Below are 18,554 nucleotides of genomic sequence, written 5' to 3' on the forward strand. Positions count from 1 at the left end.
TTTTTGAATGGTAAATTATCACCAAGTAGTGAAATGGCAGGGTCAGAGTGTTTAAAGTTTTGATTAACATTGCCAAATTATTTCTCCTTCCCTCTCCCAAGATGGTACCAATGAACCAATGTTCCTTACCAAATGAATAGGGGTGTTTATTTATTTCTTCAGTTCACACCTTAACACTAAATATTTTAAGTATAGTTGTTTGCTAATCAGTGAGTAAAAATGATTATATAACTATCCATATATTCCTATTATTATTACAGTTGACCCTTGAATAATGTGGGGGTTACAGGGTACTGATGTGCTCCCCCTGCAGTTGAAAATCCACATAGAACTTTTGATTGCTTCAAAACTTAACTACTAATGGTCACATATTTTGAATGTTATAGATATTTTAAAAAAATTTTTTAAATGTTTATTTTTGAGAGAGACAGAGCATGAGTGGGGGAGGGGCAGAGAGAGAGAGAGAGAGAGAGAGAGAGAGAGAGAGAGAGAGAATATGAAACAGGCTCCAGGGTCTGAGCTGCCAGCATAGAGCCTGGTGTGGGGCTTGAACCCACAGACCACAAGATCATGACCTGAGCCGAAATTGGTTGCTTAACTGACTGAGCCATCCAGGTGCCCCATATGTTATAGATATTATATACTGTAATTCTTACAAAAAGTAAGCTAGAGAAAGAAAATGTTAAAAATAATCATAAGGAAGAGAAAATCCATTTATAGTACTATACTATAAAAAAAAAAATCTGTGTGGGACGCCTGGGTGGCTCATTCATTTGAATATCCCACTCTTGATTTTGTCTCAGGTCATCATCCCCGAGTCATGGGATTAAGCCCTACATTGGGCTCCATGCTGAGTGTGGAGCCTGCTTGGGGATTCTGTCTCTCTCTCTGCCCCTCTCCCCTACTTGTGCTCTCCTAAAAAAAAAAAAATCCACATAAGTGGGCTTGTGCAGTTCAAACACATATTGTTCAAGGATCAGCTGTATATATACTCAAGCATGTTACAGAAACATTATATACACATATACATACAGGCATTAAAATATAAACTGAAGTAATGTGATTAAAGTTGACTTAGCTTGGATTCTGGGTAAAACATATGTGCCTGTTGGAGCACCTCAACTGTCCAACACTGTTGCCTTGGGGTATCCAAACATGGGCTGCTTTTTTAGCAGTAGATAGGTCTCTTTAGGGTGAAAACTGCAAAAACAGGTCAAGAGAGAGAAGTCATGCAAAACAATTAAGAACATGTAGTAAATGGTAACCTGAATATGCTGAACTGCCAAAATAAATGGTACAGATAATTCAGAAAAGGTTTACCTGAGACATTAAAATTTTTTTAATGTTTATTTATTTTTGAAAGAGAGAGAGAGAGAGAGACAGAGCACAAGTGGGGAAGGGGCAGAGAAAGAGGGAGACACGGAATCCAAAGCAGGGAGACACAGAATCCAAAGCAGACTTCTGTCAGCACAGAACCTGACACAGGACTCAAACTCATGAACTGTGGGATCATGACCTGAGCTGAAGTTGGACACCTAACCAGCTGAGCCACCCACGTGCCCCACCCTGAGATATTTTAATATGAGCTGTGTCATTTTCAGTGAGTAAGCATCTGGACTCTTCAAGGAAACTGGACTAACACATTTTCCAGTATTCTTACATAACATTATGTGACCTTATTATTTAGAGGTGGGGGTAACTTTTAATTATGATATGATTTCAAACATAAAGGAAAATTATAAGAATAGTACAAATAATTCTCATATATCCTTTACCCACATTCACTGATTATTACTGGTTTGCTTACTTTATCATTCATTGTTTTTTTCCCTCCACTCTCATGCACACACCCTTTCTTCTTGAACTATATGAAAGTGAATTGCAAGCATCCTGCCCATTTAGCCTTGAATACATCAATGTATATTTTCTAAGAATAAGGGCATTCTTCTTTTTTTTTTTTTTAAAGAGTGGGTAAGGTGCAGAGAGAGAGAGGGGGACAGAGGAACTGAAGCAGGTTCTGCGCTGACGGCAGAGAGCCTGATGCAGGGCTTGAACTCATAATCCGTGAGAGCACGACCTGAGCTGAAGTTGGACACTCAACCAACTGAGCCACCCAAGAGCCTGAGAATAAAGGCATTCTTTATAAAGCCTAAGTACAATGATCAAAATCAGGAAACTAAATGTGGATATAATACTGTTATCTAGTATCTAATCTGTAGTACTCACATTTCACCAATTATGATGATGTTCTTTATAGCTCTTTTTTTCACCTGATTCAGGATCATCCATGCAGTTGATTAAGGTACCTTTAATCCTCTATTAACCTGGAACAATTCTTTGGCCTTTCTTTGTGTGCTTTGACCTTGATGATTTTGAAATAAATAGGCCAAGTATTTTGTAGAATGTCCTTCAATTTGAGTTGTCTGAGGTTTCCTCATGATTAGATTCAGGAACGTGTCTTTGCTAGTAACACCACAAAAATTCTGTCCTTCACAGGACACATGATGTCATCTTGTCCTATTACTGGTGATCTCTGATCACTCAGTTCACTAGGTTTCTCTACCAAAGTGTTCTCCTTTGGGATGAGTAAGTAATTGTGGGGAGATTTTGTGAAATTATATTTAAAAAATTCCATTCCTCATTACCCTTTAAACTACTAGTATTTGCATCTGTGTTTAGAATTAGGTTTCACTTTTTAGCCAGTGCTATTGATGAGTAGTAAGTTTCCTCTCGCTGGAAGAGGTCAGATCTATACTGGGTAACTATTTCGTGGGAGTGTTGTAGAGGGAATTCAAGGATTTGTGGAGCAGTGGGTCTTGAATTTTAAGTTCCCTTGCAACTCTGAGATCCAGTGTTTCTGTGAACATCTTTTAGGCAGAGAATCTTTTTATATTCTCCAAAAAATTGATAATAAATCCTTTGTTACTTTTCCTACCTTTAATGTTGGTAAATATAAAAGCAAATAATACATATATTTTAAAGTAGCGAAAAATCGAATGAAATAGTAGAGAATCTATTCTAGTACTCCACTGCCGTTGAATAGGGTGTGATTATTCCTGGGCCTACTTAGGAAAAAATAATGATCTAACCTGGGCAAGTATATGGTTAGTGACTTGTAAATAAAAATTGGCAGTGTGCCATGTGGCAGTTAGAAGTGAAGAGAATTAAACTCTCTTAATCATTCTTTTTAAAAAATACACATACATTAGATGTTTTTTATCTGGAGTGAGTTTCAGGGATCTGACATTGCTAATAGTGGATGTCTGAGGACTTTTAAAGCCTGTCGCAGAAGGAAGTTGGAGTGGAAGAGAGTAGATAGAGGTATGGGTTCAGATGAATATATATATTTGAAACAGTACTGGCCTGGGCACATGTTGGGTCAGGAGGAGCCTTGGCATAGCTCTTATGGTACTTCCATATTCTTCACTCATAAATTCTAAACTACTTCTGTGGCAGGTTTTAAATACCATCATTAGTGCACATTTGGGCTACTGTTGCTGATATGATATTCCTGGGAGGGCAGAAGTTCCCTGACTTGTTGGAGGGCATTGCCACCTATTTACACATCTAGGACAGAAGCCTAGAAGGGGTCCAGTACTTCTTCTCCTGCACCTGCCAGGTCAAGTTGATTGTCTTTCATAATTATACCTTAAATTCATCTCCTACCTCTCTCTGGACTTAATGCCTCATCTGTAGTTTGGGCCTTTTTTCTTTCTTAACTAGATGGGAAATAGTTTTCTAACTAGTTTCCTTGCCTCTGGACTGACTTGTTGCTGCACTCCTGCCCCACCCTCACCCCCTACTCCCACCCTCAGAAGCAACTCTAGGGCTCCCAGTTGCCACCAGAATAAAGTTCTGATTTTTTAGGAAGCCTTTATGATCTTGTCCCTGCCTTTCTTTTCTCCTTCCTCTCCAGCTAGTTATTTAGTGCCATTTTGTTTGGCAATTTTTTGAATGGCCTGGACTCTGTAACGTTGCTGCTGTTTATATTGCAAGAAATTCCCTTTCTCCATTCTTTATTTACCTCACTATCTCCTGTTCGTCTCATAAATCTCAGAACTGGTGTCACCTTTCCTTCAACTGTGTCAGGTGCTTTCTGTACCCACGGCACCTTTCTCTTTCCTCCCTCATAACCCTTAGCATAATCTAACAGTATTGTGGTGGTTGATTTTCTTTTCTGTCTCCCTCCTAGATGCAAAACACTTCAAAGTGAGGAACTCCTTTTCGTCTTTCTCTGTGTTCCCTGTATAGCACTTGGTACTTACGCTTGGTTACAGGTGCTCTTTTACTGACTACAGAAGAGATGCATAGATAGAAGCCACAGGGCACAGCTCAACAAATGGGGATCTTCTGAGCACTTAGAGAATGTACTGCTTTCGGAGTGGTGAATTTCCTGTTTCTAGAAGTGTGAAACATAGCTGGGTATACTTGACACTAGTTGTCCATCTGGGACTTTTCACATATTTCACTGTGAATAAAGTTGTAAATTTGGAGGAATAGATGAAATTCAAAGATTGAATATATAGCAAAACTAATTTCACAAGTTCATGTGTAACACGGTTTAGAATTTAGGGGAAAGTAATCATCTTCTATCTTATAACGTTTTATAATAAAAAACTAAGGAATATATTTGTATTCAGTTTCAGGCTTTGGCCACCAATGCAACTCCTAATTCCAGTTTTAGGTTATAATCTCTTTGGTAATTAATTTAACTTTGCTTATTTTAAAATTTGGTCTTTTGAGTATTCAATTTATGTATATGGTACAGAATTCAAAAGGCATAAGGGAAGGGGTAAACAGTGAAAATTAAGTCCTCTACACCTTCCTAGTACCATCCCCAAACAATCCAGCCACCGAGTTTCCCTTCCATTGGCAACCACTGTTACTTGATTCCTGTCTTCTATTCTAAGGATAGTCTGTGCATGGATAAGCACAAGTGTATATGTATGTGTGTGTGTGAATATGTATGTATATATATATATATTTTTTTTTTAACAAGTTATACACTGCGTACTTTCTGCAGTTTGCAGAGCACTGAACAACATATTCTGATAAAGGTTCTCTGTCCCTGCATATAGACTTGAACTTTTTTCCTTCAAATCACTAAAAAAATACATTAAATGGTTGCACTTTAGTTTATTGATCACTTACTATGAAAAAAAAAAATAAGACCTAGATTTGGAAGGAGACTTGCTTAAGGTAGTATTGGAAGCAGAAGACACAGGAAGTAGAGATGACTTCAAGTGGGAAAGTCATACAAGGGAGCAAGAGAGACATGACTTCTTCACCTGGGGAGATACAGAGGGTTCTTCGCCTGATCTTGTTGGCTCTGAGATGCGATCGTGAACTTTCTGGAGGAAGGCTGTGGATCCTACACTCTAACCCTTTATCAGAATTTCTCAGTTCTTGCTTTTTAAGATGAGCCAGGAGGTAAAATATTCACTTCCAAAAATCTCAAGGTTCTCCTTGATATGTCCGTTCACACCATAGATACTTTAACGTTAGTTTTCACACATCAGAGCTTTTGCTAATGGTGTTGTTCTTCAGTGTTTACTTGGCTTTTGTCTTGCAAAACAGACTATGGTCTTCTCAGAGGCTAAAGCTGTATCTTATTCTTGACATCTGTGTCAGATTGCTTTAGTGAGTGGTTGTTAAATACCATTGGTTAATTGCATTTCCAGGTGGGATAAAAACACTGGTAATTTCTTCTCTTTCACAAGGCCACGTGGTCATCAAAAAAAAATGCAAAGATTACTAGGTGGTTTTAACAAATAATTAGGTTCTTCTGTATTCTGGAACATTCTCTGATATCTAGGGGAAAAAAGCATTCCATTGCATCTATTAAGTGTCTGTAGGTATTTTAGAGAGTTGGAAGGCAAAAATATACCAAAATGTAGCAGAATATTCCTCCAACTCACATCCACTCTGTATCTCTTCTCAGGTTTCAGGAATTCTTCATCATTGTCAGGAGGTTTTGTAGGGAACTTGTCCAGAGTTCCTGCAGCAGCCCAAGGGAGAGCCAGCAGTATCCCCTGCAGAGTGGGATTTCTATGAAAAAGGAGCACTTCTGGTCAATTCAGAGAAATTAAAAGGCTATCCAGCTGTAGGCAAATGTATTCACTTTAAATCTGTACTGTGTTCCAGAAAGAAATGACTTTACTCATCAGCTGCCTATTGGCAATTGCCGTTTGTTTCCAAGTAAGGGAAGATTACCAAAAATGTTTATTTTTTAGCTTATTCAAATATTTATATTTTCTCTAGCTTCTTTTCTGAAATATTTTGGCTCCCTCTTTTTTCTGATAAACAACTGCTGTTCACATTTTCTTTGTTCCACTAGTTTATGAGTGTTAGCTTTAGAATGGATCTGTTTCTTCAAGGATCACTGGAAAGTGAGATTCCATGTAGATCGATACATGGCAAAGTAGAGAAAATTTACAGTTCTCTGACCCCAGAAACTGCAGTTTAAAAATTAATATCCTAAGGATTTCAGAGGGAGAAGAGAACCGCCCTGTGAATGCCTCACATATGTAGATAGTCCCTCAGAAAGGGGGCCAGCAAACGGCAGGCTTCTGTGCTCTCATACTCCTTGTTCCTCCAGGCTGCTGTTCTGGCCAGAGGTCAGCCTTCTTAAACTTGCTACCCAGTCCCTTTGCCACCTCTCCCTAGCTCCACTCACAAGCTCATTTCCCTTCCCTCTTACTTCCTTGAGATACTTAGGTGTTAGTCTTGCCCCCTACCCTCCACATTGCCGTTAGGGCCTGTGACCCCATTTGCTGCTCTCTGCTTTCTTAGAAGTTCTGGTCTCTGGTTAGCTGTGTCTCTGCTTACGATAACTGAGACCTAGAATAAAAGAGATAGCAAATGTGGGGAAACATACATTTGGCTTTGAATCTGTTAGATTTGAGAGCTATAAGATTATTAGACATATATGTCTAGTAGGTAATTGCACCTATGGGAGAGGTTGAAGTTATAGGAGAGTGAGAGACCAGTGGATGATACAAGATCCCATCAGTGATGAAACGGGTTAGAACCTAATATACTAGGAGAGGAGTGTTTATTATTTGGAGAGGAGAATATGTCTTTCCTTGGGGCTGGAGGGCAGAGGTTGAGTACTCTAACAGATCTCTCTGGTGCTGAAAAGAAATAAAGAAGGGGGGGGTCCTTGTGTGCTAGCTAAAGGAGATAAGAACATTGAGAGTGAGGAAGTGGGGAGGGCAGCAGGTAGTGAAGTGGTGAGGTCCTGTGACATTTGGAGTGAGTAGACTAGGGAGAGAGAAGAGGCTGTGATGAAGGGCTTGCTGATAGGATTATGGGTCTGTCTTGAGCTTAGGGGTCATTCTTGTGTAGCAGCACCCTTTTCTCCAGGAATGGATTTCCTCCATCCGTGCTGGGCAACATGAGAGTGAGAGGTGGTTAGGGTGCTGGTGCGGCCCTCTAAGAGTATGGAGGGGAATGAACCAGTTATCATGTCAGTAACCTTGTAGTCTTCGGGGCATAGTCTGTAGGAAAGTGAAACCAGGCCACTGGCTGGATCAGAGAGAAGGGAAATAGCTGAATTGTCCACTGTAGCCCAGTTCTGTACACCGCCATTGGCTTACACATGTGTTTCATAAGTGTTGGCTGAATCAGTGATGGAGACAAAGAAACTGGTTTTATAGGAATCAGAGGTAGTGATGGGGTCTTTGATAGGGTGGGATTTTTGTGTTTGTTTTGGTTCTGGAGTAATTCTTTGTCATGTAGGTTTACTGAATACTGTAATATTGAAGCCCACCCGGGAAGGTGACAGGAGACAAAGTGAGCCAAGGGCCAAGGCCTCTGCAAAGTTTTTGTCTGTTGTTGATGTTTATGGCATGAGAAATAGCCATCTTGAGTAGAATTTGTGAGCTTCAGGGTATAGGGGATTTCTCATGAGGGAAGCATGTCTAGAAAGGACCTAATGACCCTAAAAGAATGCAGACCCTATTGTCTAGACCCTAAGGGTTAGGTGTTGTAAGAACTGAATGATAGGCAGGGAGAAGAGATCTGAGGAAAGCCAGGTTGTAGGAGAAGGTGGAGAAGACATTTATGAAAAGGCTGAGAGTGTAGGGGGCTGTTTAGAATAGTGGGGGTCCCAAGATGGAGGACAAAACAGAAGGACTGCAGCAAGTTCTTGGCAGAGCACTGGAAGGCTTACTTGTGTCAATCTCTGGGGTTAGTAGTAGGCTGGTGCCTATAGGGGAAGCACAATGGGGCAGTGGGGTAGCTACTCTGGAATGACAGCTGATGCCACTGCGGTATGCATTTGTCAGGGGACCTGTGCCAAGCTGACAGGTGTGTTGTCTTAATTATCCTCTTTGATCCTCATAATGTGTTAGCCTCATTTTACAAAAACTGAAACTCAGGAAAGTTAATATACCTAAAGGTCACACAGTCTCATGGTTCCTATCCAATTCTTACTGATTATGCTTAATTTCTTTTGTGCACTTGCACTTCATGTATTGTCCTATTCAAAGACAGCATAGATACAGGAATATAGTCAATGCATTCTGTAGTGTTATAGTTAGCGAGTGTTGCTGGAAAGTCTGCTCCTTCTTGGCCCAAACACAACGGTGTAGCTAGCTCTCTAGCACCCCCTGGTGGCAGTGACAGAAATGTGGTGTGCTAGGGTAAGCGTGAATACTGACTAGCCTGAGGTACCACAAAGTCAGTGACAGGCAGCAGCAAGACCATTTTCTTTGTTGTGAACATGGTACTTCCCAAATACAGCCTTTAACAGTTGTTTGTCTGTGTATCTTAACTGTAAGGTAATAATATGATTTATACCCCTACAGTGTTTAGGGACATTCAAGTATGAAAGTGTGAAAAGACACCCACAGTGAGAGTTAAATCCATTGGCTTGAACCCTTCTTATCCTTTGATAAACACCCTTTGCCCCAGCCAATGTCCAGGTCCATCCCTTTCCTTATAAAGCTAGGATGGTACTCTCTTCCTATTTCCTTTCATCTTTATTATGTCCCATTTCGTTGGCTTTTTTCATTAGCATATGAACACATTTTACTACTGCCCATTGAAAAAAGAAAGAAAAGCTTTAGAATCTGTCACCTCTTTCTCACACCACTCCCAACCTTGTTCCATTTTTCCTAGTTAAATTTCTTAAAGAATGGTTTCATAAACCTCTTTCCTATCACTCTTTTCCCAATCCACTGTCCCTTGCCTTCTGCCTATTCTATCTCTCCACCAAAACTACCCATGTGACCAGTGAATGGGAGAGGAGTACCTGTTCTTATCAAGACCCCAGTGGGCTGTTCAAAGAGTAATGTGAAATATAAGGCCTCATTGAAGGTCTTGAAGGTGGCAGCTATTCTGAATTTCAGCTATTGTTTTGCAGTTTGAGTTGTTTCTTTCATGACTATCAATCTAGCAGTAGGGCTGTATTATTGGGGCTGGCTGGTTATGTTAAGCCCCCAAGTGGGCCAGGTATCGATAGTTAATATTGGTGTTCCAGTGATGCCTTCATAGTCACCTCTTTTCCTTTCTGGATACCGACTCACTTGAAAAATAGATTCAGAGATTAGATGGGTGTCCAAACATAAACTTTCTTCATGGTGAAAGCTGGACTAGAGATATTCTGTGAGAAATCTGTGCTTTGTAATCTTGTGTAGTGAGTGGGTCTATAGCGTAGACCTTCATCCACCAGCTACATGGAAAGCCTTAGAGCCTGGCACTTATTAATTAGAGAAGACATTGGTGACTAGTCAGTGGTCTGTAAATTACACATCTCAACAACTTGGCTTTTCGTATCTGTCTCTCCAGGGCTCTTCGGTCAGTGGTAGTGTAGTCTTCAGCAAGATTTCTGAATCCTAGTTGGCAGATTTTATAGGAGAGTGGTGGTACTGTTCTGGACATGAAATAGAGGGGTGGCTTTACTGGGTTGAGTTTTTATCCAGTTGAAAACTCCTAGGACTGTTTCTGACAATTTGGATTTTGTTAGAGCTAGATTTGTACATAATAATAAATGCTCATGCATTTATTAGTTAATGAGTTAATCAGTAAAGCCAAATTGTTAGTGTCCTTTCTGTTACCACAGATTCAGTTTCTTTATTTCTACATTTTACAGGTTGAATATAAGCTGGGATTCCAAGTAGACAATTTTGTGGCTATGGACATGCCCCAGGTCAACATTTCTGCTCAGGGGGAAGTTCCACGCACTTTATCAGGTGAGTCTGAAAGAGTGAACATACTGTTTTCAATTGTGTCCCCCATATCCCAAAAAGAACAGCTTAACAATTGACATATAGTGTATTCTACTTGGTAGGCATAGGTGTATAAGTACTTTGAAAAGTAATTTTTGAAAATACTGATTATTTGCACTGTGTTTTAAACCATTCCCTCTTTTCCATCCTTTCCAGAACTGTCTATACTCAGCACTTCCTTATCTCCTTTTTCTGCATTGCTGGCACTGGCCTCCACATGGATCTCTGTGTCTGGTCTTGTTCGTTTTTGACAAATTCCCACACCATGGCCTGGATGATCACTGAACACTCCTATCTGACCAAATGACATCAAGCCCATCAGGGCCCCTTACTCCCATCAGCTGAGTCCACTGCAGACTCTCCAGCCAGTGTGTTGTATGTTTATCCTGTCCCCTTACCTGACTGTCTAGCTGTGTTGCTGCATTTGCCCCAGCATTCCAGTGGTGCCATACTACATGCGGTTTTGACATCCTTGCCTTTGCACGTGCTCGTCAGTATATTTGGAACTGCCTTTTCCTCTTTTCTGCTTATATACTCCTACTCATACTACCCTGCAGGATCTTGTTCTTCCTACCCTGCAGGATCTTGCAATTTAAATGTTTTTGAACTGATTACATTATCTTGTAATTCTTTGTGCTTGTCTCTCCCTGCTGGCCTGTGGTTAACCTGAGGACAGGAGCTCTCTTTTTCAGCCATCTAGCATTGGTGCCTGGCACAGCATCTGCACAAGATAGTCACATAATCTGACTAAATGATTTAAGTGTCATATATATACCAGTTTAACTACTATTGAGTCAGCCTTTTGAGAAAAGCTCCTAAAGATATGAGATTTTAAGAACAGTGAACTTCTTAAAATTTGAAAGGGTAAGCCATGTACTTTCCACAATATTGTGGAACTTTTTCTGGCAGTCACTCATTGTTATTGGTGACATGCATTAAGCTTTAGGAAAGCATAGGGAGGCTTACTCATTTTTATGGGTCAGTAAAGAAGTTCAGAAATGCCCATATTTTTCATATGCTTATACAGATAGAATGATATTGTAGGGGCACCTAGGTGGCTCAGTCAGTTGAGCATTCAACTCTTGATTTCAGCTCATGTCATGATCCCAGGGTCATGGGATTGAGCCCCGCATTGGGCTCCATGCTGAATGTGGAGGCTGCTTGAGATTCTCCCTTTCTCTCTCTCCCTCTTCTTCTACCCTGCTTAGTGTGTGCTTTCTCCCTCTCTCTCTCTGAAAAGAAGAAAAGAATGATACTCTAAATTTATAGGAAAAGAATCTTAAACTGAAAGATTGGAAAAAAATGGTGTGCACCGAAGTCTGTTACCTCATTGCTACAATAATTGATTAAAGTCAGTTTCTGTTTAGAAAGGTTTTTTGGGGGGTGCTTGGGTGGCTCAGACGGTTAAGCATCAGACTTCGGCTTGGGTCATGATGTCGTGGTCTGTGAGTTCGAGCCCCGTGTGGGACTCTGTGCGGACAGCTCAGAGGCTGGAGCCTATTTCAGATTCTGTGTCTCCCTCTCTCTCTCTGCCCCTTCCCTGCTCGTGCTCTGTCTCTCTTACTCTCAGAAATAAATTAAAAAAAAAAAAAAACACAACACATTAAAAAAAGAAAGGTTTTGTTTTGAAAGCTTTGTATTTTTTAAATTCACAGTTGACTGATTTATCAGGTTATCAGTTTATGGGTTTATATTTAATCTTCGTTAAGAGCAATACATAATTGCATTTTGGTGATAAATTGTGTTTCCTTTTTGTCAAGTAATTTTTGTTATCGTTGCTGATGTGACTGGTAAGGTAGCATGGTTTGCCTTATTCAGTAGCTTTACTATATTATAATGAGAGGACTTATGAGACAAAGTAATCTATTAAAAATCATGAGAAAAAGTTGAAGATAATAATCTCTTCTTTTATGTCTTGGCTTGTTCTTTAATGCTTAACTTTTATATCTATAATAAATGATGTCTAAAGGTATGTAGTCTGAAGATAAGTTCTCTGAAAATTTTAGTATTATGTAAATATTCTTTTAGTTTTATGCAACAAAAATAAAGAACTGTAAAATACTAGGTATTAATGTTGATTTTTTAGAAAATTAAAATATTTTTTCTTTTTTGTTTTTTAAACAGTGTTTCGGGTCGAGCTTTCCTGTACTGGCAAAGTAGATTCTGAGGTTATGATACTAATGCAGCTCAACTTGACAGTAAATTCTTCAAAAAACTTTACAGTCTTAAATTTTAAACGAAGGAAAATGTGCTACAAAAGTAAGGAATTTGTTCACCAAAGTATGTGTTTTATATAGATGTGATAAGGTCAAAAATACATTTTGTCATCTTTTTCTAGATTTGTGACCAAATCTTGATTATAGTAGCAAATGAGAAAAGAAAAAGCACTAACAAATGAAATTCTGAGAAAATCGCCTGATAGCTACCTTGTTGCCAGGAATCTCACTCAGGCCCTGCTTTCTCAAAATCTTTTATCAGAATTGCTAATTCCATTAAGAATGTGAAATAGTATTAAAGAGGTAAAGAAGTCAAGTAATTCTGATAGGGGCCCCTGAGTAACTCAGTGTTAACTGTGTTTGTCTTATAACAATACTATGGCTCAGTTGTCCTGGGGCTGGATAGACTTGGCAGGATATTTGGACAAGTTGTTTAACCTAGGTCTCAGTTTTTTCAGTTGTAAAATGGGCATGATAACCTGTTTCAGAAGTTGTTCTTATTTATTTTCTTTTTGGTTAATTGAATCAAACCTAAATCTTAGAATACTGTGTATGGGTACTTAATAAATGTTAATAGCTTTGGGTTTGAATAATCTGTTACTCAAGAAATGACAGTGGCTATGAGAATTCCCATGGGCAATAGATGAAAGAATTTGAGAGTTTTCCTGAAAGATTGTCCAATCCATTCCATTTAAGTTGCACAGAGGTAAAGTGACCTGAATTTGCACTTTCTTTCACTTAATGTACAGATGGTTACTATCTAAGATGTAGGGTGGGGGGGAGGGAACTAAAATAAAGCCCTCTAAAATTGAGTGCCTCGTACTGTGCATTTGTACTATGTTACAAGTGCTTTTACATGCATTGAACCTATTTAGTCCTTGCGACAATTCTAAGCAGCAGTTTCTGCTGCTCCATTATCTCCATTTTCTGAAGAGGAAACTGAGGCTCAGAGAATCTGACCAACTTGCCAAGGTCAGACAGCTAAGAGGTGCAGCTGCATGCAAACTCGTGCTCTTAGCTCTGTTGTTAAATTCTGTCTTAACACATTTCCTAATTGAAGTTAGTGCTAAGGGTTAGGAAAATACTTGGGGCCAGCAAGTGAGTTATCATGGCTAATGTCCAGATAGATGCCAATAAAAGAGCTGTACTGCCTTAGAGTGGACATTTTTTAAATGGAAAGTTAGCAGGCACCTTTTATTTTCACTGTTTTGATATATTTTATAGTTCTAGTATATTCAGTTATGTATGTACTTTCACACAATTTTAAAGCCAAAGAGGACTTTAGAGACTAGTTCAACCTAGTCATTATATAATTGATGTGAGGAGACTTGTCCCTGGAGAGGCCACCTAAGTTTGCACAGCCAGTCAGGAGTGTAGAAGCCTGGTTTCTGATGCTTAGGGGGAGGGTGTTCTGACTGTACCATGGTGCTTCGTCTCTTAATATCTAAAGGCAAAATGATGGCCAAACATGATGTGATCAGTGGAGCCCACCACTGTTAGTATCCACTGAGGTTAATGGTTAGATGACATTCAGAATGATCTCATACTTTCTCCATTTTCTTTAATGTGTACATGAAAATTAACATTAACAGCATAATTTTCTATTCTGTTTTAAGTTTAAGATAGTGCCACCCTTTTCATTTTGTTGTCATACTTCTGGCTACCCCAGTTATCCAATTTATGACTCTTACTTTAATATGTGATCCTAATGTGTTTGTGTGGTTTTCCACCTACTACATTTAAAAAACTGCAACAGAAAACATATCTGTACTATATCAAATGCTAATGGGTGTTACTGGCAAGAAAATGTTCCTTTTTTATGTGAGAGTGGGGACTGCTGGCTCAGATAAGTTTCATTACTTAAGCATTCCTTAGAGCCTTTATACTCTGCTAATGTGAATTGTGAATCTCCACAGATGATATAATACTTGGCTTTCCCCAAACTTCTTGACCACAGAAATCCTTTTTCATTGAGCATCTATAAACAACACCCATAGACTAATGATTGGTGATTAGAGTGATGATGATCAGAATAGTAATGTAGGATTTATTATCTTGCAACAAATACCTTGTTAATTAGTTCAGGCAATGTTCTAATAGAACTAAAACTATGTTAGAGAAAAATTCAGAAAGTGTATTTAAAGTATTTAAGGATTTTCATGGAAAAGAAGGAATTTCTAAAAGCATCTTTTATCTTTTTTAAATTCAGAACTTGAAGAAGTAAAAACTTCAGCCCTGGACAAAAACACTAGCAGAACTATTTGTAAGTGTTAATGTATTACCTTTCTCCATCATGAGGAATAAAAACTGCCTGATTGTAAATGTACATGATTATATGAGGCTTGGAGGCCTAGTAGTGTCCAGTTTGCCAAAAGATACATGAGGCCTTGCTATTTATTTCACTGATTGGTATATAGTCAGATGAAACTGTTAGAATATTGAAATATTTGTAAAGTAAAATTCATACATATTTTATAACAAATGATCTAAAAACTTTTTATAGGCAAGAACTTATATCACATCATTTCAAATGGTAATAATTAAAGTATGAACATGAAAACGTATGTAAGATCCTCATCTCAATAGCAGAAGGTTAGAAAATCTGATTTGTGGCCTGGACCGGTTAACCCTCAGCTAATTTCATCCAGGTGAAAATGCAGCTTAAGGATACTTAAAGATACTTACTTAAACCTGCAGAGCAGAAACTCAAAGTAGATTTTTATTTTGGTAATGGTTGTGTTTAAATGGTATAACTTAGACTTCTTTTTTAGTTTTCTGATGTGGACACATTGAGTCCTATTCTTCCTGAGAGAGTTTTAATAGCACTATCTTAAAAGGATACTAGATTCTCTTCATAAAAGTAAACTTTAAAAAAAAATTGTGGAAGGGAAGAGTTTCAAATACGCAAAAGCTGAGAGAATGCACTGATGAACCTTTGTTCATTTGTGTGACCATTACCCTCCTTCAGTAATGATCAATGTTTTGCCAGTATTGTTCCATTGATTTCCTCCTCCTTTCCTGGATGAGTAAGTGGGTGGGGAGGGTTGGGGTATTTTAAAGCACGATCCAGGCATCATTTCATGTATAAATATTCCAGTATGGATTTCTTTTTAAAAAGGCAATTAAAAAAACAACCCACAAACACCCAGCACCTATTCACTTATATTTGATTTATCACAAAATTAACAAAATTAACAATAGTTCCTTAATAAATTATGTGGCTAGTTCATGTTCTCATTAACCTGATTGTCTCAAAAATATCTTATACTTTGTCTTCCACATTGGGATCAAATGAAGCCCACACACTGTTTTGTTGACAAATATTTTATATTAATCAGAGATCACCCCTCTCCCCCGTATCACTTTTTTGTTGACAAAATGGAATCACTTATCACATAGAATTTCTCACTTCTGCATCCTTGTGGCATTATTTAACATATTTTTCTTTCTCCTATAAACTGGTATTAGATTTTGTACTTGATTAGATTTAGGGCCAACTCTTGGCAAGAATAGTTCATAGATAGTAGTATGTGCTTCCTGTTTTATCTTTTTCTCACCTCAGGAGGCAAAGAATATCTGGATATCCCAACATACGCCTTTTTTGAAGATAAAATAATATGAGATGTTGTCTACTTTTTTAGAATATTTCATTGGATTTATCTCTGAGAAGAAAGAAAACCATTTTAAAAATATCACTGCTTCTCAAATTTACTTTGAAAATTCTGGTGACTTTACCCATTTCTTTTATGTTAATAGGATGTTATTTCTAACAAAGAGAATAGAATATTGCATATTCTTGGTCTCTGGCTCTTTTTCTTGATACCTCTCTCCTTCCCTCCCTTTCTATCCATCTACCCAGCATTTTTTGAGGATGTGTGGTATGCCAGGTGGTATGATTGGAGGCAGAGGATCAAACTGAGCAAAACAGTCCGTGCCCTCAAGGGCTTATGATGTAGAGGATGAGATGGACAAGGCAATAAGGCAGTGATAATAACAAGAGTGTGGCAAGCTATGGTGCTTTGGGAACCCTGAGGAGGGGCATGTAATCTCTGACGGAGTGAGGGACAGCTTCCTGAGAAAGTGGCATCTCATCTGAGACTTGAAGGGTGACCAGGTGGTGGCAAGTGAAATGTCAAAGTGAAGGAATAGGAGCAGTGCATACACAAGCCTGGAATTTGGGGGGTGAACAAGTGGGATACATTCAGGGGACCTGCCCGGCAGAGCAGTGTCTTTCCTCTTCTCTGCCCTGGTGTGTGCTTGGATAGGTACTGCCAACACCAACCTTGGCGACCTTCCTTTTCTGCCCCTCCCAGGATTGACTAGCCTGTGGCATTCTTCAGGAAAGTCAGGCCTTCGTTCAGGCTGTAGTAAAGTGTAGCTGCTCTAGAAGCCATTTGGTTTCTTTGCTTTAATCTGTTCTGATTTATTGTTTGTTGATTCAAAGCAAAGTTTAAATTTTAGAAAGCAGCCTGATTCCCAAGTTTTTCAAAGCTATAGCTTTTATCTTTTGTCCTTACCTATCCCCAGAACTCCACTTGTATTTCTTGTCAGCTTGACATGTCCATGTAGATGTGTACTGGGTACTCTTAGTCACAACAAAACTATTGATTTTTTCTCTTTTCCCTCAATTTGCCTTTTTTTTTTTAATCTTTGTAAAGTTACCATTATCCACCTAATTCTTTAAGCCAAAGTTTTGATTCTTCTCTTTCTTTTTACCCCAGTATCATTCATAAGCAAGGTCTGTTAACTATACGCCGGTCCATTAATTTATCTTCCATAACACTCTTGCCCACACCACTGCTGTCTCTTTTTTAGACTACTGCAGTAACCTTCTAACTTCTTCCCTTTCCCTGTTGTTGCTCAACACTCATAGCATTCTTTGCACAGCATGAAGTTGGCTTTGTTTTTTTTCAGCTGTCATAGTGTATATCATTCCTTTGCTTAGTAATGATTTCGTGTCTTATTTAGGATAGAACCCAAATTTCTCAGGTTTTATTCAGTAGAATTATAATGTGAGTGCTCATTATCAAAACTTACTTGATGCTTCAGTTACACCAGTTCTGCTTCTATTTCTCTGTCTTCACCTGTCCTCGCTTAGAACGTATGTATCTCTGTCTCCGTGCATCTCTTCCTCAGTTTGCCTGTGTGTAAGGGTGTGTGTGTGTGTGTGTGTGTGTGTGTGTGTGTGTCGGTCTGTCTGCCTGTCTTTGAGTTACTTCCTCCAGCGCCAAGGCTTGCTTTCTCTTTCCCTCTGTTTTGAATAATGGAAAATTGAATACTGTTTACTGAGTGGGGTCTTGTTATCCTGCTCTTATTTTTAAAAATAAAGAAGCATGGCACAAGAACAGACACTCAGATCAATGGAACAGAATACAGAACCCAGAAATGGACCCACAAACGTATGGCCAACTAATCTTTGACAAAGCAGGAAAGAATATCCAATGAAATAAAGATAGTCTCTTCAGCAAGTGGTGCTGGGAAAACTGGACAGCGACATGCAGAAGAATGAACCTGGACCACTTTGTTACACCATACACAAAAATAAACTCAAAATGGATGAAAGAACTAAATGTTAAGACAGGAAGCCATCAAAATCCTCGAGGAGAAAGCAGGCAGAAACCTCTTTGATCTTGGCCACAGCAACTTCTTACTCAACACGTCTCCAGAGGCAAGGGAAACAAAATAAAAAATGAACTATTGGGACCTCATCAAAATAAAAAGCTTATGCACAGCGAAGGAAACAATCAGGAAAACTAAAAAGCAACCGACAGAATGGGAGAAGATATTTGTGAACGACATATCAGATAAAGGGTTAGTATCCAAAATCTATAAAGGATTTATCAAACTCAACAGCCAAAAACCAAATAATCCAGTGGAGAAATGGGCAAAAAACATGAATAGACACTTCTCCAGAGAAGACATCCAGATGGCCAACCGACACATGAAAAAATGCTCCACATCACTCATCATCAGGGAAATACATCAAAACCACAATGAGATACCACCTCACACCTGTCAGAATGGTTAACATTAACAACTCAGGCAACAACAGATGTTGGCGAGGATGTGGAGAAAGAGAATCTCTTTTGCATTGTTGGTGGGAATG

General features: G+C 38.9%; 1 protein-coding gene across 1 annotated transcript in view; it reads left to right on the plus strand.

Annotated features, from left to right (window-relative positions):
- The window catches only part of RYK (receptor like tyrosine kinase), a 103,150-nt gene that overhangs the window by 38,981 nt on the left and 45,615 nt on the right, over window positions 1–18,554 (plus strand). Inside the window, exons 3-5 of the mRNA XM_049629799.1 lie at window positions 10,097–10,196; window positions 12,357–12,491; window positions 14,658–14,711. Of these exons, the coding sequence (XP_049485756.1) occupies window positions 10,097–10,196; window positions 12,357–12,491; window positions 14,658–14,711 (289 nt within the window). The remainder of the gene's footprint in view (window positions 1–10,096; window positions 10,197–12,356; window positions 12,492–14,657; window positions 14,712–18,554) is intronic.

Source organism: Panthera uncia, chromosome C2 (genome assembly GCF_023721935.1).
Source record: "Panthera uncia isolate 11264 chromosome C2, Puncia_PCG_1.0, whole genome shotgun sequence".
Classification (NCBI taxonomy): Eukaryota; Metazoa; Chordata; class Mammalia; order Carnivora; family Felidae; genus Panthera; species Panthera uncia.